This window comes from Aureococcus anophagefferens (assembly GCF_000186865.1).
Source record: "Aureococcus anophagefferens unplaced genomic scaffold AURANscaffold_1, whole genome shotgun sequence".
In the NCBI taxonomy this organism is placed as follows: Eukaryota; class Pelagophyceae; order Pelagomonadales; family Pelagomonadaceae; genus Aureococcus; species Aureococcus anophagefferens.
Window position 1 is genome coordinate 913,081 of NW_008705561.1, and position 24,081 is coordinate 937,161.

General features: G+C 74.0%; 6 protein-coding genes across 6 annotated transcripts; 5 read left to right on the forward strand and 1 right to left on the reverse strand.

Annotated features, from left to right (window-relative positions):
• Nucleotides 1-791: 791 nt before the first annotated feature.
• Nucleotides 792-2,522, forward strand: AURANDRAFT_18489 (hypothetical protein; the record flags this gene model as incomplete). Its single annotated transcript, XM_009034023.1, has 2 exons — nt 792-2,267; nt 2,304-2,522. Coding segments are annotated over 2 exons (1,695 nt in total), but the record flags the coding sequence as incomplete, so codon positions are not given.
• Nucleotides 2,523-5,253: 2,731 nt separating this feature from the next.
• AURANDRAFT_60561 (hypothetical protein) lies at nt 5,254-6,385 on the reverse strand (the record flags this gene model as incomplete). Its single annotated transcript, XM_009034481.1, has 2 exons — nt 5,254-5,703; nt 5,903-6,385. 2 exons carry the CDS (start codon nt 6,383-6,385, stop codon nt 5,254-5,256), a joined length of 933 nt encoding a protein of 310 aa, XP_009032729.1.
• A 7,307-nt stretch (nt 6,386-13,692) lies between these two features.
• On the forward strand, nt 13,693-16,113 carry AURANDRAFT_51952 (hypothetical protein; the record flags this gene model as incomplete). The annotated part of the gene is made up of 1 exon (XM_009034024.1): nt 13,693-16,113. One exon carries the CDS (start codon nt 13,813-13,815, stop codon nt 16,093-16,095), a length of 2,283 nt encoding a protein of 760 aa, XP_009032272.1.
• Nucleotides 16,114-18,413: 2,300 nt separating this feature from the next.
• On the forward strand, nt 18,414-19,913 carry AURANDRAFT_60563 (hypothetical protein; the record flags this gene model as incomplete). The annotated part of the gene is made up of 2 exons (XM_009034025.1): nt 18,414-18,821; nt 18,945-19,913. 2 exons carry the CDS (start codon nt 18,414-18,416, stop codon nt 19,911-19,913), a joined length of 1,377 nt encoding a protein of 458 aa, XP_009032273.1.
• Nucleotides 19,914-19,987: 74 nt separating this feature from the next.
• AURANDRAFT_60564 (hypothetical protein) lies at nt 19,988-20,677 on the forward strand (the record flags this gene model as incomplete). The annotated part of the gene is made up of 1 exon (XM_009034026.1): nt 19,988-20,677. One exon carries the CDS (start codon nt 19,988-19,990, stop codon nt 20,675-20,677), a length of 690 nt encoding a protein of 229 aa, XP_009032274.1.
• Nucleotides 20,678-21,906: 1,229 nt separating this feature from the next.
• Nucleotides 21,907-22,446, forward strand: AURANDRAFT_60565 (hypothetical protein; the record flags this gene model as incomplete). Its single annotated transcript, XM_009034027.1, has 1 exon — nt 21,907-22,446. The coding sequence occupies one exon, from the start codon at nt 21,907-21,909 to the stop codon at nt 22,444-22,446; it is 540 nt and encodes a 179-aa protein (XP_009032275.1).
• Nucleotides 22,447-24,081: the final 1,635 nt, after the last annotated feature.

Genomic DNA, 24,081 nt, shown 5'->3' on the forward strand with positions numbered 1-24,081 from the left:
CCGGCGACGCGCTCCGGGACACCGTCGGCGGCGTCGTGCTCCGCGAAGCCCTCGTCGTCGTTTCGGCCCGACGGCGCCGGCGCGCGGCCGCTCGGACAGTTCGAAGTCGTCGCTAGCCAAATCACTCCGAGGCGCGCCCAGTACCCCCTCGATGAGGACGCACCACGCGCTGGGCCGCCGCGCTGCCAAGACCGCCGGAGAAGGTCGATTCTCGAAGACGCTCCGTTTAGCCGACGACGATCGTCGGACGGCGCCTCGCCGACGCCGGCGCCGACGCTGGCGAAAATGCCTCGAGGCACGCCGATGGACCCCCTGAAGGGCCTGACAGCGTCTCAAGCCTTGGCGCTGCGAGACGAGCGCGGCAGAGCCCGCAGCCGGGGGCACGAGCTCGAGGCGACGCAGAAAGTCGTCGCGTATCTTCGCCCTCGGCGTCGCGAGAGGGCCGCAACTGCTCGGCCCGACTCAGGGTAGCATGGGGCCTCGCCCAACGGGCCGGGGCGGCTGGAACGTGCCGGGGTGCGCTTAGCAATCGGGCTGTAATGAGAGGTGCTGGGGCTGTGGCGAAGCCACAGCACCGGACGCTCGCCGAAGGTGAAGCGGCAGGCTCGGCATGCGGCAAGAACGGCCTCGCCGAACTCGCGAATCGATTGCCGGTGCTCCACGCTTGTGCGTGCCGCTGGCCATTGAGACTCTCGCGTTGGTACTAGCAGCACCGCGCGAGCCTCTCGAGCGACCCCGAAGTGTCGACTGAGAGCGGCGCGCCGGCCGCTTGCATGCGAATTTCGCTCACCATGTTCTTCGCCGCCACCGCACCCCTGAGCCGCGCGCTGCGCATCGCCGCGCCGCGCGCGGCGCGGCGCGCGTCGAGCCATCGCCCGGGCGTCGCCCTCGCCGGCGCCCGCGGCAAGCGCCACCGTCGCGGCCGCTGGGAGGCGCCGGCGCTCGCCGGCGCCGCGGGCACGCTCGCGTGCTACGGGAGCGCCGTCGCCGACGCCGAGTGGGACGGCGACCGCGTCGGCGGGCCCTGGGCGGGCGTCATCGACAAGGAGACGACGGGCGTGCCGGCGTTGCGGAGCCGCGTCGCCGCCGGCGACGGCCGCGGCGTGCTCGTGGCCGTGCTCGACACGGGCGTCGATCCCGCGGCCGAGGGGCTCCTGGCGACGCCCGACGGGTCCATGAAGGTCGTCGACGTCATCGACGCCACGGGCTCCGGCGACGTCGACGTGTCCACCAAGGTCGCGGTGCCCGCCGACGGCTGGGTGACCAACGCCGCGAGCGGCCGCAGGCTCCGGCTGGACGCGTCGAAGTGGACCGTCGACGGGCGACCGTGCGAGAACCCCGCGGGCATGGAGTTCCGGCTGGGCGCGAAGCGCACGGACGCGCTCTGGCCCGCGGCTTTACGGGGCCGCCTCGCCGCCGCGGACCGCGCGAGCTTCGACGCCGCCGTCGCGCCGCTCCGCGCGGCCGCGCGCGCCGCGCGCGACGCCGCGGTCCGCGACGGCGCCGCGGACGCCGCGGAGCTCGACGCGCGCGTCGAGGCGCTCAACGCCGGCTGCAAGGCGCTCAAGCCGAGCCGCGAGTCCGCGGCGCCGCTGCTCGACGTCGTCACCTGGCGCGAGCCGTCGTCCGGCGCGTGGCGCTGCGTCGCGATCGACGGCGCCGCGGGCGGCGACCTCGTCGCGCGCGCGGAGGACGTGACGGTGCTCGGCGACTTCCGCGTCGCGACGGCGGCGGGCGAGCGCTCGAGCCGCTGGGGCACCTTCGGCGACGAGGACCTGCTGACGTGCAGCGCGTCGTTCTACGAGGGCGGCGACGTCGTCGCGCTGGTGGTGCCCGCGGGCGACCACGGCACGCACGTCGCGGCCATCGTCGGCGCCTACGACGCGGCGGACCCGGACAAGTGCGGCGTCGCGCCGGCCTGCAGGATCGTGAGCATCAAGATCGGCGACTCGCGCCTGGGGACCATGGAGACGGGCGCGGGTTTGTGCCGCGCGCTGGTCGCGTGCCGGCGCCTCGGCGTGGACCTCGTGAACCTGTCCTACGGCGAGGCGGCCTGCCTCTGCGACGTGGGCCGCTTCGTGGAGCTGAGCGAAAAGCTCGTGCGCGGCGGCGACCGGGGCGCCATCTTCTGCTCGAGCGCGGGCAACAACGGGCCGGCGCTTTCGACGGTCGGCGCGCCGGGCGCGACGTCGTCCGCGCTCCTGGGCATCGGCGCCTACGTGAACCCGGCCATGTGCGGCGACCTGTACGCCATGCGGTCCCCGGCGGTGAACCCCGGCGGCGCCGCGCCGGGGTCCGCCGAGGAGGCGCACCGCGGCGGCGTGCTCTACAGCTTCTCGTCGCGGGGCCCGAGCCCCGACGGCGGGCCGGGCGTGTCCGTCGTCGCGCCGGGCGGCGCCGTCGCGTCCATCCCCAAGTACACGCTCCAGCCCCAGCGCCTCATGCACGGCACGTCCATGTCGAGCCCGAACGCGTGCGGGTCCCTCGCGTGCCTCGTCGGCGCGCTCAAGGCCGAGCGCGTGCCCTACACGCCCGACGCCGTGCGCCGCGCGGTCGAGGCGACGGCGACGCCGTTGCCGGGCGTGCCGCCGACGGACCAGGGCCGCGGCCTGCTGGCCGTCGACGCGGCCTTCGACTTGTTGGCGGACTCCGCGGGCGCGCGGCAGAACTCCAACGTCCGCTACGAGGTCGCGGTGCCGTCGCGGGCGCCCGGCGGCCCCGGCGCGCCGCCGGGGCGGGGCATCTACCTGCGGGAGCTCGCGGAGACGTCGGCGCCCGCGGAGGTCGCCGTGTCCGTCGCGCCCCGGTTCCAGAACGACGCGCTCGTCGCCGCGCGGGCCAAGGCCGACTTCCGGCGGAACGTGGTGTTGGAATCGACGGCGCCCTGGGTCACCGTGGGCGAGAAGCTCGTGCTGACCCACGCGGGCAAGGCGCTGACCGTCAAGGTCGACCCGACGCAGGCCTGCGCCGTCGGCCGGGGGCCCGCGACGGCCCAGGTGATCGGCCGCGACGCGGACGCGGACCCCGGCGCGCCGCCGCTCTTCGTCGTGCCCGTCACCGTCGTGCGGCCGTCGCCGCCTCAGGAGACCGTGGCCTTCCCGGCCCAGACCTTCGAGGCCGGCGCCATCGCGCGCGCGTTCGTCGCGCCGCCCGAGGGCGCGGGCTCGGCGACGTTGAAAGTCTCGTGCCGGCCGACGGACGCGTCGTCGACGCGCGGCCGGCGCCTCTTCCACGTCCACAGCGTCCAGCTCGGCATGCAGGAGTCCTACGCGAGCCACAACGTCCACAAGCGCGCCTGGCTCCACGACGGCGACGACTTTGTCTACGAGCTCCCCGATTTGGCGCCGGGCCGGACGCTCGAGGTCTGCCTCTCCCAGGACTGGAACTCGCTCGAGCCCTGCCACGTCGAGGCGACGCTGACCTTCAAGGCCGGCGTCGCCGAGGCCGGCGACGTCGTGCTGCGGGGCACGCGGTCCCTCGCGGAGCTCGACGCGCACCTGCCGGCGTGGTCGCGCGAGTCCGTCGTCGTCTCCCCGCAGCTCAAGCTCAAGACCTGGCGCCGGCCCCTGCGGCCCCTCGCGAGCCGCATCCGGCCCTGCGTCGACGGCGAGCGCGACGCCTGGCCCGGCGACGCCGCCGCGGCCGCGGGCGACGGCCGCCGGGAAGATTCTGTAGCCTACGAGCTCGAGCTCGACTACGAGTGGGCGCACCCCAAGGACGGCGTCGCCGCCACGGTCGGCCTGCGCTTCGCCGGCGACGAGCTCGTCTACGACGCGCCCGTCGAGGGCCAGCACGCCGAGGTGCGCGACAAGGAGACGAAGAAGGTCGTCGGCTGGCGCGACGCGCGCGTCTACGGCGACGCGGCGAAAGGCTGCGAGGGCGGCCGGTCCTACGAGGCGACGCTGACGCTCCGCCACGACGACCCGGCGGTGCTCGAGACCATGCGCGACGCCGAGTGCTGGCTCGAGCACGCGCTGACGAAGGAGATCGCCTGCCCCGTCTACTCGCACAAGCACGCGGGCTACGCCGGCGACGCGAGCGGCAAGATGAAGGAGGTCAAGCTCCTCCCCGGCGAGCGGAAGCGGGCCTACGGCGCGCCGCCCAAGGAGAAGGACCTACCGAAGGACGCGCAGCCGGGCGACGTGCTCCTGGGCACGTGCTCCCTCGCGCGCGAGGCGGCCAACTCCGAGGGCCCGAGCCGCCGCGCGGCGTCGACGCTCTGGTACCACGTGCCCCCGCGGTCCAAGAACACGAAGGACCCCAAGCCCAAGCCGCCGAAGAAAAACGCCACGGACGGCGCCGGCGACGCCGCCGCCGCGCGGACGTTCCTCGGCGCGGCCTTCGCGTCGCTCGACGACGAAGCCGCCGTCGCGCTCGCGAACGCGACCTTGGCGAAGCACTTGGCGACGCTCAAGAAGGAGGCGCCGAAGCTCGCGCTCGCCGACGAGGCCCTGTTCGCGCTGGGCGACGCCGTCGCGGCCTACGACGCGGACAAGAGGCTCGAGGTGGCCACGCGGAACCTCGAGCGCGCCGCGGCGAAGGCGTCGCCGCGGTGGCGCGCGGCGTACGGCGACCTCGACGGCGTCAACGGCACGCAGCCCGTGGAGCCGGGCAACGCGTCCCTCGTCGTCGACGCCGCCGCGGCGCTCCGCGCGGGCGTCGACGAGGCCGCCGTCGCGCGGCACCGGGCGACGCGCGCGCCCGACGAGGACGCGTTCGCCGCGCGCGAGGCCTTTGAATCGGCCAAGGCCGCGCGGGCGACGGACGCCGCGTCGTACTCGGCGCTCCTCGCGGCCCTCCGCTGGACGGCCGAGGCGCGCGCGGCCCTCGCCAAGGACGGCGGCGCCGAGGAGGCGGCGGCGCTGGGCGCCGCGCTCGCGGACCTCGAGGCGTGGGTCGACCCCAAGAAGGGCGCGGCGGCCGACGCGCGCTTGAAGGCCGACCAGCTCGCGGGCGCGGGCAAGCCCGGGCTCGCGCTCGGCGCGCTCAACGCCTTCCTGTCGTCGAAGAAGGCGAAGACGGCGTCGCCCGACGACCTCACGGACCTCAGCGAGGCGCGGCGCTTGCTCTACGCGGTCCTCGGCTGGCAGCCCCTCGCCGACGCCGCGGCGAAGAAGCTCCTCGACGACCTCCCGCCCAAGGGCGCGACGCCGTAGACACGCCGCCGTCTAAGAAAAACTCGCTCGAGCTCGACATGGGGGGCTGTTATATGCGACAGGGGGACTATGTGGGACGGGAGCTTTTCTTGGTCGGTCAGTCGAGCGGCGCGAAGAAGGGGAGCGCGTTCGCGCTCAGCGTGCTCCGGCGCGCGCGCTTGGAGCGGCGCGCGCGCCAGGAGCGCTGGAGCGGCGACAGGGCCTCGGCGAAGCCCGGCGACGCGCCCGAGAGCGCGAGCTTGAGCGCGCACGAGAAGCCCGGCCCCGCGGCCTCGGCGCTCGCGAGGAGCTCGGCGTCCGTCGCGAAGGCGCCGCCGCCCCAGACGGCCTTGGCGCGGACGACGGCGGCCGCGTCGCGGCGGCGCAGCGCGCGGCGCACGCAGCGCGCGGCGTAGTCCGCGCGGAGCTCCGCGTCCGCGTCCTCGCGCTCCGCCGCGGCGCGCGCGAGGCGCGCCAGATTCCGCACGGGGGCGAGGCGCCGCGTCTTGAGCGGCGCGCGCGTGAGGGGCGACAGCACGCGCCGCGCGCCCCGGCCCAGCGCCGTCGCCTGTGTGGAAATCAACCAGTGGAACGCCCTGTCCAGCAAAAACTTCAAACCTCTCTAGCTCGGTCAAATCGAAGTCGATTCGGCTGATTTTTGGACGGATCGATTGCTCTCGTCGAGTTCTCGAAGCACAGCGGAAGCGCTTGTGTCAAACCGTTCGATTACGCTCACATTGAAGTCGGGTTGAAGATTTGATTTCCACACAGGCCGTCGCGATCCAGCGCTCGATGGCCTCGCGCTCGTAGACGACGCCGTCGCTCGCGAGCACCGGGTCGAGCATGAGCGCGTGCGTGATCGGGCAGCTGCACTCGGCCTCGACGGCGTCGCGCGTCCCCGGCGGCAGCGGCGGCGCGCGCGGCCAGGGCGCGTCGTCACCGGCCGCGTCCTCGCCGTCGTCGTCCCAGCCGCCGTCGTCCCAGTCGCTGTCGAGCTCGCTCAGCGAGCTCGCGTCGCTCGCGGACTCGGCGAAGCCCCGGGAGGCCGCCGTGCGCGCCGCGACGAGGCGCACGAGCGCGTTGAGGCCGCTCGCCGCCGCGTCCAGCGTCTGCGGCGGCGTCCAGGCCACCTCCATGGCCTCGTCGTCCGGCAGCTCCGCGAAGGAGCCCCCGGGGAAGTCGTCGTCCTCGGAGACGCTCGCGCTGTCGTCGAAGCCTTCGCTCGAATCGCTCAGCTCCTCGAAGTCCATGGCGGCGGCGTTTAAAAAACTGGCTCAACCTTCGGACGGCGTGCGCATTGGCCCCAGCCGCCTGATCTTCTTGAGCTCTGATGATGCCGCAAGCTTCAACTTCGTCGCGAACGGACAAGACGTGCGCGCGCAGCACTTGCGCAGCTTCGAGTGCTTCGGGCTGCTGTGCATGCCGGGCGTGAACGTAACGTGAGTTCCCCGAAGTCCACTTAACAGGGCCTCGAGCAGAGCAGCACACAGGGTGGGGGCCGCGGCGGTCTTCTGAGCGAGCGGCGCGCAGGGCGAAGTGCGGGGCGGGGAGGTTGCCGTCCGCTCACACGACGTGGACGCTGGCGTAGGGCGTGCCCGTCGGCGAGCAGCAGTCGCTGTAGGGCTGGCCGGGGCTGCGCGTCACGAGGTCGTGCCGGAACATCCAACATGTGACGCACGGCCAGCACCAGTAATGCTCGCAGTCGATGCCGCAATTGGCGCACTCTTTGTTCGGGGCGTCCGTGATCCCGTCGCGGGCGACGATCGCCTTGCGAATCTTGTTCATGTAGGACATGAAGACGAACGCGGTGACGAGACTCGTGAGCCCACTAATGTCGATGCCGGTCGCGATCTGCACCCCCCAGTCGATGATGGTCTTGACGATCATCATCGCGGCCAGGGGCCACGCGACCGACGAGCAGGATCCGGGTTGGACCACGCGGTCGTGCAGCTGCCCGACGACGATGCAGGGGCAGCACCAGGCCGCTAAGCAGAGGTTGCAGCCGCCCGGCGGCGCGGTGCAGGCGCACAGCTCGCCGCCCTGCCAGTAGTTGCTCTGGGGGACGGGGTTGACGATGACGCCGGTGTGCACGGGCGCGACCTGGCCGGGCTTCGCCATCATCATGGGCTGCTGCACGACCATGGGCTGCTGCACGACCATGGGCTGCTGCACGACCATGGGCTGCTGCTGCATCACGACTTGTCCCGGGACGACTTGTCCCGGGACGACTTGTCCCGGGACGACTTGCGCCGACACGATCGGGGGACCCTCCATCGACTTCTCCATCGAGCAGTGCCGAGGAGTTGGGGCGTGAATGCTCGTCGATGGCGGAACGTTGACAGTGTTGCAGTGCAACATTCACTGCTCGACCTTGACGATGCCGCTAGCGAGCGGGCTTGACGCTCGGCCTCGTCCGCTGCTGCTACCATCTCGGCAAATGCAGCCTCGCATCGACGCCCTCCCACTGCCGCGTCGCAAGCTCTTCGATGCCTGCATGCGGTCCTTCGTCGTCGGCAACACGACGCCGACGCCGCTCGCGCCGCTCGACGATCCCACCGCGCAGCGCGCGCGCGTGCTCTACGCGGCCAGCGGCGACTGCCGCAACGCGCTCGAGACCGTCGGCGCCTGGCGGCTGCCGGATTTGGAAGTGACGCTCAACGACGGCAACGTCGTCGTCTGCGCGCGGAACACGCTGCTCCTGCGGCTCCTGCGGCGGCCGGACGTCGCCGCGGCCGACGTCGCGCGCGTCTGGTGCGACGCGTGGCTCAGCGCGGCCGCGGCCGCGGCGCTCGACCGCGAGCTGCGGGCCGTCGTCGACGAGCTCGACGCCCGCGGCCGCCTCGCCGGCGCCGTGGCGCTCGACGGCGGCTGCGGCGCCGGCGCCGCGTGCCGCGCGTGGCTCGCGCGGCGGTCGCGGCCCGGCGGCGCGGCGGCGTTCGCGGCCGCGCGCGAGGCGGCGCTGGCGCTCGCCGGCGCCGGCCGCGGCCGGCGCGACGCCGGCGCGGCCTGGCGCGCGCACGGCTGCTGCGGCGGCGACGGCGCGGAGCTCCGGGCGCTCGGGCTCGCGAACGAGACGCTGCGCGACCCCGGGCCCGCGGCCGCGTTCCTCGAGACGCAGGGGCCCGGCGGCGCCCTCGGCACGGCCGCGGCCGTCGGCACGGCGGCGTTCCGCGCCGACGCCGCGCGGGCCTGGGCGCGCCTCGGCGCCTTCGCGAACGAGCCCGGCGCGCGCTTCGTCGTCTCGAGCCGCGACTGCTGCGCGCCGCGGTCCTGGCCCGCGCGGTCCTTCGACGCCGTCGACACGTCCAACGTCGCCGACTACGCGGGGCTGTGGAACCTGCTTTTGGCCTGTGGCCCGCTCGTCGCCGACGGCGGCTACGCGCAGACGGAGCACGCGCTGACCAGGGCAGCACAAGAGAGCGAAATTCCCAACTTCAAAGGCTCCGATCTCGGCCGCTTTCCACTCGTTTCGGCTGATTTTTGGACGAGCGATCATCTCTCGGACCGGTCTCGAAGCGTGGATGTGTTTTCCGTGACGCGCGCGCGTGGAACACTCATGTTGAAGAGAACTTGAATCACCCTTTTCCTGCCCAGGCGCTGACCGTCGCGTCGGACGCGCGCGCGGTCCTCCTCGAGGAGCTGCCCTACGACGCCTGGGCCCACGCCTTCCTGCTCGCCTCCGTGGGCTGGGAGATGGCCGGCGCGCACACGACGGCCGGCGACGAGCGCGTGACGCGCCTGCGCTGGCGCCGCGCCGCGGCGTCGCGGGCGCCGCGCGACTGCCGGCGCCGCGACGCCGCGGCCAAGGCCAAACGCCGCGAGACGTTCCGGAGCGTGCTGGCGCAGCTGCTCCTTCGCGTGGCGCCCATCCCCATGCATCCGGACTTCTTCGCGAGCGCCGAGGCGCCCGTCGAGGGCTCGTACGCGTTCCCGAAGTCCACGGCCGCGACGGTCGTCCACGTCGCCGCGCGGTCCGCGTCGCGCGCGGCGACGGGCTGCCTCGACGCGCTCCTCGCCGAGCTCGGCGGCGCGGCCGTCGCGCGGAACCTGCGCGTCGCGCTCGAGGCGGAGATGCTCCTGGAGCGGCGCGCGCTCCGGCTCGCGGCGCCGCGGTTCCGCTTCCGGAACCGCGCGGTGCTCCGCGCGGCGACCTTCGCCGTCGCGCCCCGGTCCGGCGACCTCGCGGCGCCGCGGGGCGGCGTCCACGAGCCGGCGCTGGGCGTCGCGCTCCTCCGCGACGACGCGGTCCTCCGGGACGCGCTCGACGTCGACGGCAGGTGGGAGATCGACGGCGAGGGCGCCGTCGTGAACCTGCTCTACGAGCTCTTCTGCGACCTCGAGGGCGACGAGCTCCAGCTCCTGGACCGCGTCGCCTTCGACCCGGCGACGAACCGGCTCACGCTCCTCCTCCCGAGCGACCTCGCGGGCTTCTCGCGCGCCGTCCTCCTCGACGTCCAGCGCTTCGCCGTCATCGCCGAGCCGCTGTCGCTCGACTCGGACCTTTAAGGTAGACTCTAGAGTTAGACCTTTAAGGCGCCCCGACGTCGCGCGGGCAGACGCGCTCGAGGCGCACGGCCGCCAGCGCGCCGCGCTCGTAGGACCGCGTCGCGACGACGAACTCGCCCGCGCCGTCGTCGGAGAAGACGACGGAGCCGACGGCGACGTCGAGCGCGTCGCCCGCCGCCGTCGCCGAGATGAAGACGCCGCCCGGCAGCGCCGTGGCGCCCGGGGGCACGAGCGGCGCGCCGCCGGCGACGTCCGCCGGCGCGCGCGTCCACTTGGCGCGCGGCAGCAGCCAGGGGCTCGCGCGCGCCTCGAGGACGTCGTTCGTCGCGCCGCCCTCCCAGGCCGCCGCCGACGCGACGACGGAGAGCTGGCCGGAGAGCAGCGCCTGCGCCGAGGCGGCCGCGTCGCCCGCGCGCGCCTCGTGGACGACCTCGGCGACATCGACGGTCGTGCCGTCGAGCACGCAGCGCACGCGCCGCCGCGACCGGTCGCCGTGGCTCAAACAGACGTCGAAGGCCAGCGTCTCCGTCGTCGTCGGCCCGAAGCACCAGGAGCCGTCGTCGAAGTAGACGAAGCCGTCGTCTTGTCTGTTCAGCAGCGGGCCCTCGACGCCGTCCGTCGTCGCGCGGACGCCCTGGACGGCGCCGCCGCAGGACCGCATGACCTCGGCGACGTCCGTCTCGCTGGCCACGGGCACGGCGAGCCACCAGCGGTCGCCGTCGCCGGCGCTCAGCTCGACGTGGTCGTCGATGGGCCTCGAGCTCCAGGTGTAGCGCGAGCCGGCCCAGGCGCCCGTCGCCGCCGCGTTGAAGGCGTCGAAGTTCGGCGCCAGGGAGGCGGCTTGTGGGATGAGCAGGAGCGGGAGCAGCGCCCAGCGGCGAGTGCGGAGCGGACTGCGGCTCGCCGCGGCCGAGCACGACTGGGAGACCGCGGCCTCCATGCTTGTGGCAGCTCCACTATCAGTTCTAGCTGAGCACGTCTGAGCTCGCTAAAATGCAAAGTGCCGCTTCAACGTCGGTCGGTGAAGATCGTCGGTTGCCCGATGTTGTAAGGGCAGCCCAGTCTCAATGGACGACATCGGCGCCGACGACGCGGCGCTCATGGAGGAGCTGCCCCCCGGCGCCGTCGCCGAGCCCGACGAGGAGCCGCCGACGGAGGCTCACCAGTGGAAGACCGGGTACGAGCTGCTGCGCGAGCGCCACGACAAGCTCAAGGCGGACCGGGCCAAATTTGTAGAAAAGGCCGGCCGCCTCGCGAAGAAGGTCGCGATCCAGGACGACTTCCTCAAGGTCGAGGGCGCGGGCGGCGGGTCGCGGGGCCGCCAGCTGGAGATCCTCCAGACGGAGCTCGACCGGCGCGACCGCGAGAACGCGCTCCTCAAGCGCAAGCTCGGCCGCGCGGCGCTCCAGGCCAAGGACGCGCCGTCGCTGTCCCAGTACCTGGACGCGGCGAACCCCGCCGCGCGCTTCGGCGCGGCGAACCGGCCGCGGTCGCCGGCGCGGCCCGGGTCCCTGTCCACGGAGGCCGCGCGGCTCGTCGCGCTCGAGGGCGAGCTCGCCAAGTTGAAGGCGAAGCAGCGGAGCGACCAGACGGACCTGCGGAGGACGCGCGAGGAGCTCGTGCGCCTGGGCAAGATGAACCAGGCGCTCCGCGCGAATTCGAAGCGCGCGCGCAAGGAGCGCGTCGACATCGCGCGCGCGGGCGCCTACGCGGACGCGTCGGCCCTCGCCGCGGAGCAGCGCGGCGCGTCCGACGACGTCCGGCGACACGTTCCGCCGGACCCCGTGATGAAATTCAGCAACCCGGCGAGCATGCTCGCGGGCGCCGGCCCCGGCGGCCCGGCGACGCCCTCGGCGGTCGAGCACACCTTCGGCGGCACGCGGAAGCCACCTTCGGAGCCCGCGACGCGGCTCGTGGAGGACGCGCTGCGGCGCGCCGCCGCCGAGGTCGAGGGCCCGAGCCCGAGAGCGTCCGCGGGCGCGGGCGGCGCCTTCGCCGTCGGCGCGAAGGTCGAGGCGCGGTTTCGCGGCGGAAAGAGGTCCTACGGCGGCGTCGTCGCCAGGGACCACGGCGACGGGACCTACGACATCGACTACGACGACGGCGAGAAGGAGGCGCACGTCGCCGAGGCGCTCGTCGCGGAGAAGCCGTCGCCCCGCGCGTCGGGGCCGCCGCCGGTCGCGGCCGCGCCGCCGCCGGAGCTCGCGGAGCTCGCGGCGCTCCTGAAGCAGACCATCGCGAGCAGTGCCGGCGGCGACGCGGCGCGCGACCTCGAGGCCCAGCTCGCGGCCGCGCGCGACGAGCTCCGGCTCGCGAAGCTCGGCGGCGACGCCGTGCCGCGCGAGCTCCACGACGACGCCGTGAAGCAGCTCGAGGAGTCCCAAACGACGATCAAAAAGCTCCGCGAGGCCCTCCTCGACTCGCAGCGGCAGGCCGAGGCCGCGACGTCGAACGGCGACGACGTGCGGCGGCTCCGGCGGGACCTCGCGGACGCGGAAGACGAGGTCGCGCGGCTCCGACGGACGCCGGCGACCGACGGCGCGGCCGCGGCCGCGGACCGGCGCGCGGACGAGTACCGGGTCCTCTACGACGAGGCCAAGGTCGTCGCCATGGAGTTCGAGATGCGCTACTTCCGGGACCGCGACGACGTGGGCGCCGCGGCGTACGCGGCCGGCCGCGCGGCGGGCGCGGCGCGCCGGGCCCCCGCCGAACCCGCCGCCGCGAAGAAGCCGGCCGTCGCGAAGAAGCCGGCGGTCGCGCCTCTCGCGCTCGCGCCGACGACGCCCGCGCCCGCGCCGGCGCGCCCGGCGCCGCCCGCGTCGTTCCGGCGGCGGCTCTGCGTCGTGCGAAACTGCCGCGTGCGCCTCCGCCAGGCCCTCCCGGGCCACAACGACTTCGAGCCCAAGGACGGCCGCGGCGCGGCGCTCCAAATCGGCGCCCGGCTGCCCTACCTCCTCTGCGTGCGCGTCGCGAACCACCACTGGTCCAAGGACCGCGAGCCCGTGGACGTCTTCGCGTTCTGGGCCTGGCTCGACGGCAGCTGCGGCTGGGTCACGGGCCTCCACGAGGTCGGCGGCGGCGCGGACGAGCGAGGGTCGACGCTGGGCTGGGCGACGGGCCGCGTCGCGCCGAGCCTCGTGCCGTGCACCGGCCAGCTGGCCGTGAAAGACGGGTTCCGCCGCGACCTGCGGCCCGAGTCCATCGTCGCCTGCGACGACCTCGAGCGGACCGTGCTCTCCGCCGAGGGCTGGCAGGCCGACGCGCCGGCGGCGCTCGTCGACGCGCGCATGGACGCGAAAACCGGCGACGGCCTGCGCTACGCGAACTGCGAGGCCGCGGAGCACCCGAAGGGCAGCGGCACGGTCTGGCTGTCCTACGCGGTCGTCGCGCGCGCGCCCTCGAAGTGCTGCCCCGCGCCGGCGGGCCAGTGCGGCCGCGACCCGCCCCAGGAGCGCCTCGGCCGCTGGCTCTGGGTCCGCTTGGACGACGCCGCCGCGCCGCGGCCCGTGTCCGCGCCGGGAGACGCGCTGGTCCTCGACCGGTCCCTCGGCGTCTTCCCCGCGGCCTGGCCGCCCGCGCCGCCCCTGTCGCCGCGCCCCCCCGGCGACACGGCGGAGCAGCGGCTCTGGGCGTTGCTCGACCACGCCGTGGCCTTTGCTCGGTCCGCGCTCGACGTCGTCCATCGGGCGAACGCCGTCGTCGTCGCGGAGCGCGAGCTCCGGGGGCCCTCCGTCGACGCGCGCGACGCGGCCCTCGCGGCCCTCGCCGCCGCCGCCGACGAGGCCGCGCCGCCGGAGGGCGCCGACGCGCTCCGCGCCCTCGAGGCCGCGCTCGCGGAGCGGGCGCGCGGCGAGATCGGCGCCGCGGCCGCGCGCCTGTTCTCCGTGCTCCGCGCCTGGCTCCACCGCCGCTTCAAGGAGGGCCTCGACGTCGACGACCCGCCGCCGCCCGCGCCGGCGCCCGTCGCTGAGGAGGAGGAGGAGGGCGTGTCGCGGCTCTGGTGGGTCGGGTAAAGACGGCTCCTTGAACCCCAACTTGCCGGAACAGAGAGAGCGCTCTCTCAGCATGAGCCTGCTGTATCGAGTCAGGCGGCCGCGCCGCGGCGCCGCGGCCTGAGCGCCACCGCAAGGAGCGCGCGGTACAACCCGCGCGCACGACCGACGCCGACAGCATGCGCTTCCAGCTCGACGAGCTCGACGTCTTCTTCCCCTACGACGCGCTGTACCCCGAGCAGTTCACCTATATTTGCGAGCTGAAGAAGGCCCTCGACGCCGAGGGCCACGCGCTGCTCGAGATGCCCACGGGCACGGGCAAGACGGCGTGCCTGCTGACGCTCATCACGGCCTACCAGTACGCGCACCCGGAGATGGGGAAGCTCATTTATTGCACGCGGACGGTGCCCGAGATGGAGAAGTGCCTCGCGGAGCTCAAGCGCCTGCGCGCGTACCGCGACGCGCAGCGCGGCGTGGGCGCGTCCAAGGCGCCGTTCCTCGCGCTCTGCCTGTCGTCGCGGCGCAACATGTGCGTCCACGAGCGGGTCGTCCGGGACGCGGACCGCGACCGGGTGGACGTCGAGTGCCGGAAGATGACGGCGTCGTGGGCGCGGAGCCGCGACGACGCGGAGAAGTGCCCCTTCTTCGAGGCCTGGGACGAGGCGGGCACGGAGGCCGAGGTGCCCGACGGCGTCTACGACGTCGACGACCTCCGGGTTTTGGGCAAGGCCAAGGGCTGGTGCCCCTACTTCCTCGCGCGCCACGCCATCGCCCACGCGAACGTCATCGTCTACAACTACCAGTACATGCTCGACCCCAAGGTCGCGGGCCTCGTGAGCCGCGAGTTGGAGGCGGAGTCGGTCGTCGTCTTCGACGAGGGCCACAACATCGACAACATCTGCATCGAGGCGCTGAGCGTGGAGCTCGACGCGCGGCGCCTGGACCAGGCCCAGCGCTGCGTCGCGCGGCTGGCGCGGAGCGTCGACGCGCTCCGCGCGTCGGACGCGGGCCGGGTCCGCGCGGAGTACGACCGCCTCGTGTCGGGGCTCCGCGCCGCGGGGAGCCTCCCGGGCGACGAGCTCGGCGGCGCGAGCCCCGTGCTGCCCCAGGACGTGCTCGACGAGGCCGTGCCGGGCAACGTGCGCAAGGCCGAGCACTTCCTGCGGCTGCTGCGGGTGCTCGTGCTCCACCTCAAGAAGAAGCTCGCCGGGACGCGCGTCGCCGTCGAGTCGCCCGCGGCGTTCCTGCTCGGGCTCCAGCAGGCGACGGGCCTCGACGCGAAGCCGCTCAAGTTCTTCCACACGCGGCTCCACCAGCTGCTGCGGACCGTCGAGGCCGCGGGGCTCGAGGACTCGGCCGCGCTCGGCGACGTCGCGAACTTCGCGTCGATCGTGTCGACGTACGACGACGGCTTCTCCGTCGTCGCGGACCCGACGTCGCGGGGGCCGAGCGGCCTGCCCCAGGCGCGCCTCGACCTGGCCTGCCTCGACGCGTCGCTGGCCATCAAGCCCGTGCTCGAGCGGTTCCGGTCCGTCGTCATCACGTCCGGTACTTTGAGCCCGCTCGAGCTCTACCCGAAGCTGCTCAACTTCAGCCCCGTCGTGCGCGAGTCGCTCCAGATGTCCATCTTCCGGCCCTGCATTTTGCCATTGGTCGTCACCAAGGGCGCGGACCAGCAGCCCGTGTCGACGCGCTTCGAGAGCCGCGACGACGCGTCGGTCGTGCGGAACTTCGGCCAGTTATTGGCGGGGCTCTGCGGCGACGTGCCCGACGGCATGGTCGTCTTCTTTCCGTCCTACTCCTACATGGAGCGCACGGTGACGACCTGGGACGAGCTCGGGGTCCTGCGCAAGGTCGCGGAGCACAAGCTGCTCTTCGTCGAGACGAAGGACGTCGTCGAGACGACGATCGCGCTGGACAACTTCCGCCGCGCCTGCGACACGGGCCGGGGCGCCGTCTTCCTCTCCATCGCCCGGGGCAAGGTCGCCGAGGGCATCGACTTCGACCGCCACTACGGCCGCTGCGTGCTCAACGTCGGCGTGCCCTTCCAGTACACGCAGTCGCCGGTGCTCCGGACGCGGCTCGAGTACCTCCTCTCCAAGTTCGCCATCCGCGAGGCCGACTTCCTGAGCTTCGACGCCCTGCGCCAGACGGCCCAGTGCGTCGGCCGCGTCATCCGGTCGAAGACGGACTACGGCATCGTCATCCTCGCGGACGCGCGCTTCGCGCGCCACGACAAGCGGTCGAAGCTGCCGGGCTGGGTCCAGCAGTTCATGACCGACGCGAACCTGAACCTCTCCTCGGACGCGGCCCTCGCCATCACGCGCACCTTCCTCAAGCAGATGGCCCAGCCCATCGACGACCGCGACCTCAGGCAGATGCTCCTCGACGACCGGAAGCTCGGCGCCATGCTCAAGGACCGCGACGCGCGCGCGCCCGCCGACGACGCCGCGCCGGACTAACGCGGCTTAGTAGGTCCCCGACCGGCGCCGCGTGCCGCAATTCGTCCGGTCCGCGAGCGCGGAGCGCGGCGCCTCCGCCGGCGCGATGATGCGGCGCCGGTGGGGCGACGGAGCCTCGAGGTCGAGCGGCGACGTCGCCGAGGGCGGCGCCGGAGCCGCGGCCGCCGCGCGCGGCGCCTCGGCCGCCGCGCGCGGCGCCGGCGCTGGAGCCTCGGCCGCCTCAGCCGCCGCGCGCGGCGCGGGAGGAGCCGGCGCCTCGACCGCCGGCGCTGGAGCCTCGGCCGCCTGTGTCGCCGCGCGCGGCGCGGGAGCCGGCGCCTCGGCCGGCGGCGCCTCGGCCGGCGCCTCGGCCTCCACGGGCACGGGCGCCTCGAGGTCGAGCGGCGACGGCGCCGGCGCCTCGAGGTCGAGGCCGAAGGCCGCGCTGGCGAGGTCGTCGACGACGCGCGGGTGCGACGCGAGGTGCTTCGGCGGCGACTCCGGCGCCGACGGCGGGTACCAGTCCGGGACGCCGTCCGCCGCGGCCTCGAGCTCGAGCGACAGCGACCGCGGGCCGCCGGTCCGCCGCGCGGCGGCCCCCGTCGCCGCGGCGTCGAGCTCGCCCTCGAGCGACCGGCCCGCGGGCCGCGCGTCGCGCGCGACGGCCGCGAGGTCCTTGGCGAGCGCCTCGAGGGCGCCCGCGCCGTCGAGGCGCGCGTGGTCCGCGCTGAAGCGGAAGAGCCGCGGCGGCGACGGCGCGTGGAACGAGCCGCCCTCGCCCGTCGTGCCGTGGCTGAAGAAGCTCCAGTCGGAGCCGTTGGACGGCTCGCGCGCGTGGCCGCGCCGCGCGCTCGCGTCGACGCCCGCGGAGAGGCGGTCGAGCCACGCGCGCTCCGCATGGATGCGCTCGCGCAACGCGACGCGGCGCCGCGGGCTCGTGCACGCGCGGAGCGCCGCCCGCAGCACGCGCAGCTTCGTCCGGATCTTCGCGGCGTCGTCGGCCGGCCGGCCCCGGGGCGCCGCCTTGGCGTCCTCGAGGCGGCTCCACTCCGCGAGCTCGTCCAGGAGCGCCTGCTCCTCGTCGTCGCTGTCGTCGTACTCCGTCGCGTCGATGATCATCGCGCTAATCGTGCTAATGTGTCCGGCGATGGCGGAGGGCGTGGCGCGGTCTGCAACGGTGTCGATGGACCCAGCGATGGCGAAGGGGGTGGACGCGTGCGCCAACGACGAGAAGTGTCCTCCAGTTCTTGCTCGCTTGCTCGATGCTCGTCTTGAAAAACTCAACGTTGTCCTGCCCGTGCAGCCCTGAAGGGGGTCTGAAACCTCAACGACGCAGCGCGCGATGAGCGCCGAGACGATCGTGCTGAGAACTTGACGGAGGCCATACGACAGGAGCTTGTCGCCCAGGGCTTCATGGACTGGGCCGAGGACGAGGACGAGGGCGTCGCGCCCGAGCCGGCGGCATTGACCGACGCGGTCGTGAAGCGTGCCGTCCTGGAGGTCATGGAGCAGAGGCACCTCGCCGCGGGGGACGATGCGGTGGCCGAGGATCTCGACCTGACGGAGTTGCCGAGTGCCGTGGCGAAGCACCTCGGGGAGTCGGACGGAGGCGAGCGTCTGGGGAAGGACTTCTTGGATGCAATGATTGAGGGAATGGAAGATTACTTGCGTCGGCTCAAGTTGAAGGAGATCGCCTGCCGGAGGAGATCGCCTGCCGGAGATCCCCTGCCGGAGCAGAGCGCGGAGCCGGAGCAGATCGCGGAGCCGGATCAGAGCGCGGAGCCGGAGCAGATCGCGGAGCCGCAACTGAACGCGAAGCAACCGATGCTTTCGCTGGAGGACATCCACAAGAAATTCAGCGCTCTGACAAAGCCGCGGCGCGCGTTCGCCTTGTTCGCCCGCGACAAGCGCCCGGCGTTGGAGGCCAGCGCGACGCCTCTGAGTCCGCGACCTCCGGATGGCGACACGCCAGCGTCGAGGACTACGGGGTGGCGATGCGCGCCGCTCTCGAGGAGCTCGCCGAGAGCGACCGCCGCGAGATCGAGTGCTTTCGCCGGGAGCAATACGAGCTCGTGGCGGAGGTGGAACGCGAGCCCTGGCCGGGTTGAGGAACGATGACACCCGGCGGAGATGGAGTGCCGTCGAGATCCCAGATGTAACATTGTGAACTCGACGCCGGGGAGCAATAGCGACCAGCCTGCACTGCGGCCCCAGGTAATCTTACGATTTATTTTTTTGCGGTGTTGTTGCAGTGCAAAGTGCAGTACTTAGTAGGGCTGCCCAGACATGCTTATGGCCTGAGAGCTCTCTCTACGATGCCAGCCGCGCCGGACACAATGATGACCGACGCCATCGCGGCCTTCGACGCGCGCCTGCCGCCGCCGGCGTTCCGGCCGTTCCACGCGTCGCAGCCCGAGTTCGTCGAGGCGCACGTCGACGCGCTCTGCCGCCGCGGCCCGTCGCCGGAGGCGCCGCCGGCGCGCGACGAGGGCACGAGCGCCATCATGGAGCCGACGCGCCAGCCCGGGGACGTGCTCTCCGTGTCGCGCGCCTGGCGCGAAGCCGTCGGATGCGCGCGCGCGGCCTACGAGGCGCGCGGCGGGTCCGCGCTCGGCGTCGGCCCCCGGGCGTCGGCGCGCGGGCCGCTCGTGACGTGCACGACGCCGACGAGCCACCGGCGGCACCACTTCCACGCCCAGCTCTACGCGAGCTTCTGCCAGCAGAGCTGGGAGCCCAAGGAGCTGCTCGTCCTCGACACGGACGGGCCGCCGTCGCCGTTTTTTACAGAGGATCCCCTCGCGTCGACGGACCCGCGCGCGACCTTCCCGCGTCCGGGAACGGGAGATGGCGATTACCCGCGCCGTACATAGGTCACCTACGTGCACCGCGCCACGACGGCGGCGACGCTGGGCGACAAGCGCAACGAGCTCGTGTTGGGCGCGCGCGGCGACTTCGTCGCGCTCTTCGACGACGACGCGGTCTACGGCCGCGACTACGTCGCGACGCTCGTCGCCGCGTGCGCCCACGCGCGCGCGCAGTGCTGCGTCCTCGAGGGCGCCTTCTGGCGCTGGCGCCTCGACACGCGGACCTACGAGTTCGTCGACTCCGCGGCGGGCACGGGCGAGCGCCAGCTCTTCCGGCGCGACGCGTTCCGCCTCGACGTGCCCGAGCGGCGCTTCTCGTCGGTGGCCATCGGCGAGGAGACGAGCGAGTGGCTCACGCACGGCGTCAAGGCGCCCGAGGGGAGCGCCTGCTTCCTCCAGGTGTTCCACGACGGCCACACGAGCCACGTGGGCAAACCGGACCGGAACCCGACGTCCGCGGGCGTCGCGAAGCCCGAGGCCGACGTGCCGGCGAACCTCCGGGCGCTCCTCGCGCCGCTGCTGAGGTCGCCCTTCCTTCGGGCGGCCGACGTGCGCCGCTGGCGGGCCCTCTTCCGCCGCGACGGCGACGGCCGCGACGACCGCGGCGGCGGCCGCGGCGACCGCGACGCGATCCTCGACTCGGCCGACGCGCGGCGCGCGCGCCAGGCGGCGCTCGGCGCCGTCGCCGAGGGGCGCGGCCGGCTCGCGGTCGTCGGGCCCCGGGGCGTCCTCCTCCGCGGCGCCGTCCACCTCGACGCGCCGCGCGTCGGCGCGGCGCCCCGCGGCGCGACGTGCGAGCCCCGCGAGGTCGGCCTCGCGAAGGAGGGCGCCGCGACGTGGCGCGTGCGCGTCGCCGCGGCGGGCCTCGAGGGCTGGTGCACGCTCAAGCCCGAGCTCCTCGCGCCGGACTTCGACGACGACGCCGCGGTCGACATCCTCCTCGGCCTCGAGCCGCCGCCGGGCCTGGAGCTGTGATTTATAAAGCGCGTTCCGCGAACATGAGAAACCGCTCTCGACGCGATGCTGCCCCGACTCAAAACACAGCCACGATGACCGAGATCACGTACGAGCACGATGATGATGCGACGGCCAAGGCGCCGCCCGCAACGACGAACGCCGCCGCGCCGCCGAGCCCCGCCGCGCCGCCGAGCCCCGCCGCGCCGCCGAGCCCCGACGCGCCCATCGCCTCGGGCAGCCCCGAAAAACCCATCGCCTCGCCCGCGGCCACGGCGCCGCCCGTCGTCGCCGGCGAGCCCTGGGCGCCCGACGCCACGGTCGTCGCCGTCGCCGTGTCCGCGGGGAACCTCGCGACGCTCTGCTTCGGCGGCGCCGCGAGCTCGGCGCGCCTCGAACGGCCGACGCTCGCGTGCGCGCGCGGCGCCATGGCGGCCCTCTACGGCGACGACGTCGCCCATGGTCCGCTCTACGCCCTCAAGCACGGCGCCCTCGTCGAACTCCTCGGCGACGGCGACGTCGCGCGCGCGATGAACAGCTTCGAGCCCGTCAAGATCGTCGCGCTCCCGCGGGAAGCCGACGCCAAGACCGAGCGCCGCCCCGCCGCGGGGCCCGAGCCCGTCCCGCCGCGCGGCCCGCCCCGCTGGACCGAGTGGTTCGCCGGCCCGCCGCCGCCGCCCCGCTGCCGCGGCGACGAGTTCCCGAAGGTCCGGGAGTGGATCCGCTGGGCCGCGGGCCGCCCGACGGTCGAGGACCGCCTCCGCGCGCGCGGCTGGTGGCCGTGAACAGCGCGCGCGCGCGAAAGAATAGACGAAACGATCACCGCCGCCGCGAAGCCCGAGCCGCCGCTGCGCGTAGTTTAGCCACTCCCCCCGTGTAAGGATAGCACTCGACTTAGAAGCCGGCTTCGTGATGGGGGGCGCGGGCGGGGAAGAGGGTCTTCGCGCCGCGGGAGTGTTCAGGCGCGGGGGAGGTGGAGCTCGACGACCGCGCGGACGAGGCTCGCGGCGTCGCGGGCGTCGCAGCCCGGGGGCGCGAGGCGCGCCGCGTCCGCGGCGAAGGTCGGGCTGGCCGCGAGGGCGTCGGCGTCGACGACGACCTTGAGGGGCGCCCAGTCGAAGCCCACCGCGCGGCCCGCGCCGACGCCGTGGCCGACGGACGACGCGGCGCGGGCGGCGGCGCCGAGGGTCGTCGGCACGTGGACGAGGCCGATGCCGCGGTGGAGCGTGCCGGCGACGAAGCCGACGACGTCGCAGACGGCTTCGCCGCCGACGGCGAAGAGGATCGAGTGCTTGTCGATGCCGGCCGAGAGCACGGCGTCGGCCGCGGCCGCGTAGGCGCCGAGGGACGCGTCACCCGCCAGCGCGAGCACTTTCACGACGTGGCCGAGGCGCTCGAGGCCCGCGGCGAAGGATTCGCCGTGGAATTTGAGCGAGTGCTCGTCGCCGAGGACGATCAAGGGCGAACTCGCGGACGCGGCGGGCACGAGCGGCGTCGCCGCGCGGTCGGGCGCCGCGACGAGTCCAGCGCCCACAACGACCTCCGTTGTCGCCGGCGCGCCCGTCGTGAACGCGTAGGCCGCCGCGGGGATCGGCGCCGCGCACGCGAAGCCGCGGAAGGCCGCGAGCGCCGCCGCCGCCGCCGCCGCGCGCGCCTCCGCGACGCGCTCCGCGGCGCGCGCCGCCGCGACCTCGACGACCCAGGCGGCGTCACGCCGCGCCAGGGGCGCGTGGACGCGGCCCCGGCGGAGCTTGGCGTTCTTCGCGCGCGCCGCGGCTCACTGGATCGCCATGTGGCAGTAGCGGAAGGGCGAGTTGATGTCGCGCGAGTCGCAGATCTCGCCCTTGCTGTGGACGGAATACATCGTGTTCTGGATGTGTGGGGGGCAGCGGCGGCGCCGCGGTTTGCGCGACAGCGCTGCTGTCGATGCGTGGCGAGGCAAGCCTCAAGTGCCTCAGGGATACGAGCGGCATCTCTGATGATGTTGAGGTCGCGGCAGCCCATCAGAGAGAGCATGGCTTCACAGAAAACGATCGACCTGGGCGCCCAGCACCTGCCCGTCGGGTCGGCGGCGGACCAGTTGCGGGCGCTGGCCGACGCCGCGGAGGCGACGGGCTACGCCTTCGACACCTACGGCGCCGGCGACGGCTTGAACGCCTTCGAGGCCAAGGTCGCGGCCATGCTGGGCAAGGAGGCGGGCCTCTTCGTGGCGACGGGCACCATGGCCCAGCAGAGCGTGCTGCGGGCCGCGACCTGGGTCCACGGCCTCGGGTCCAAGCCCAAGGTCTTCGTGCACGGCACGAGCCACCTCGTGCACCAGGACTGCCTCCGCGACGGCGCGGAGCAGGCGAAGAAGTTCGCGCGGCACGCGGCGGTGAACCTGCCCGACTTCGACGCCGCGGCCCTCGGGTCCTTCGATCGCGTCATTCAGCTCCGGGACGTCGTCACGGCCTTCTACGTGCCCGGCGCGGAGCGCAACGCGGCCGTCGTTTTGGAGCTCCCGCAGCGCATGAACGGCGCGCGGCCCGCGCGGAGGAAACGGAGGCCGCCATAGAGCGCGCGCGAGACACCGCGCGCCCGCAGGCGGCGGCGCGCCGTCCCTCGCGGACCTGAAGGAGATCTCGCGCTACCTGCGCGGCCGGGGCGTGCACCTGCACATGGACGGCGCGCGCGGCGCCGGCGCGGGACCGGGCGCGACGTCGACGAGAGCATTCGAGAACGTCTCCGCGGGCGACGACGCGCCGCCCCCGCAGGCGGCTCTGGGAGGTCCAGCCCTTCTACGGCGTGCCCCTCTCGGAGCTCGCGGAGCTCTTCGACACGGTCTACGTGTCCTTCTACAAGGGCGTCGGCGCGCTCGCGTCGGCCATGGTCCTCGGGTCCGCCGCCATCGTCGCCAAGGTGCGGCGCGAGGTCGCCATCCACGGCGGCAAGCTCCACACGGCCGGGCCCCTCGCGCTCTCCGCGGAGCTCGCGCTCGCCAAAAGCGCGGGCGCGTTCGCGCCGCGCTTCGAGCGGCTCCGGGCCATGGTCGCGGTCGTCAGCGCCGCGGCCGCGGACGCGGGCGTCGCCGTCGAGTTCGACCCGCCGGTGCCCGAGAGCGCCATGGTCCACTGCTACCTCCCGGGCCGCGCGGAAGACCTCGAGCGGCTCCACGCGGCCGCGGCCGCGGCCACTGGCGTGACCCTCTGGAACAAACTCCGCGGGCCGGGCCACGCGCGCGACGGCACCTGGTCCTACTTCGAGTGGAGCGCCGGCCCGGGCAACGTCGCCGCGACCGACGACGACGTCACACGGGGCTGGGCCCACTTCCTCGCGCTCTGCAAGGCCGAGCTCCCGGCGCCCGCGCCCGCGGCCGAGCCGGAGACGGAAGTCCCGCCGGAGCCCCCGGCGGCGGAGCCCCCGGCGGCGGCGGCGGCCTAGGTCGCCGCCTTACTCCAGCACGCCGCTGTCCGGGCCGAAGGAGTCGCTCGGCCCGCCCCGGGGCGCGGCGTCGCGCTCGAAGAGGCGCTCCATCTTGTAGCTGACGCTGAGGAAGAAGACGCCGAAGAGCAGCGGGCACCTTCGGATCGCGCCGTCGATGAACGTCTCGCGGTCGACGCCGTCGGTCGCCTCCGGCGCCGCGCGCGCGAGGAGCGACGCGGCGACGACGGCGTCGACGTCCGCGCGGGGCCGGCCGCCGCGCGGCGACGTCTTGCCCTGCGACGGCGCCGGCGCCGCCGCGCGGCGCGCCGCGAGGTCCGCGTTGTGCGCCGCGATGGCCGCGGCGACGTGGTCCGGCGTGATCGCGGGCCGGCCCGCGCCGTCGAGCCGCGGCGGCGAGAGCGCGCGGTGGTAGGCGTCGAAGGCCAGGCCCGCGTGCTCGTAGGCCGGGCTCCCCGGGGGGAAGGTCTCGGCGTCGTCGGACACCATGGCCCGGCGCACGGCCGTCACGCAGCGCGCGAAGTCCTCCGCGGACACGGTGCCCGCGCGCGTGCGGTCGTAGATGGGGAAGAGCACGTCGGGCGTGAAGGGCATGTCGAGCGCGGCCATGACGCGCCCGAAGTCGACGATGGAGAGATGCTCGCCGCCGTCGCCGGACACCGCGCGGAACAGGCGCCGGACGGACTCGATCTCCTCGTCGAACCTGTGTGAAAACCAAATCTTCAACCCGACTTCAATGTGCGCATATGCGACAGTTTGACACGACTCT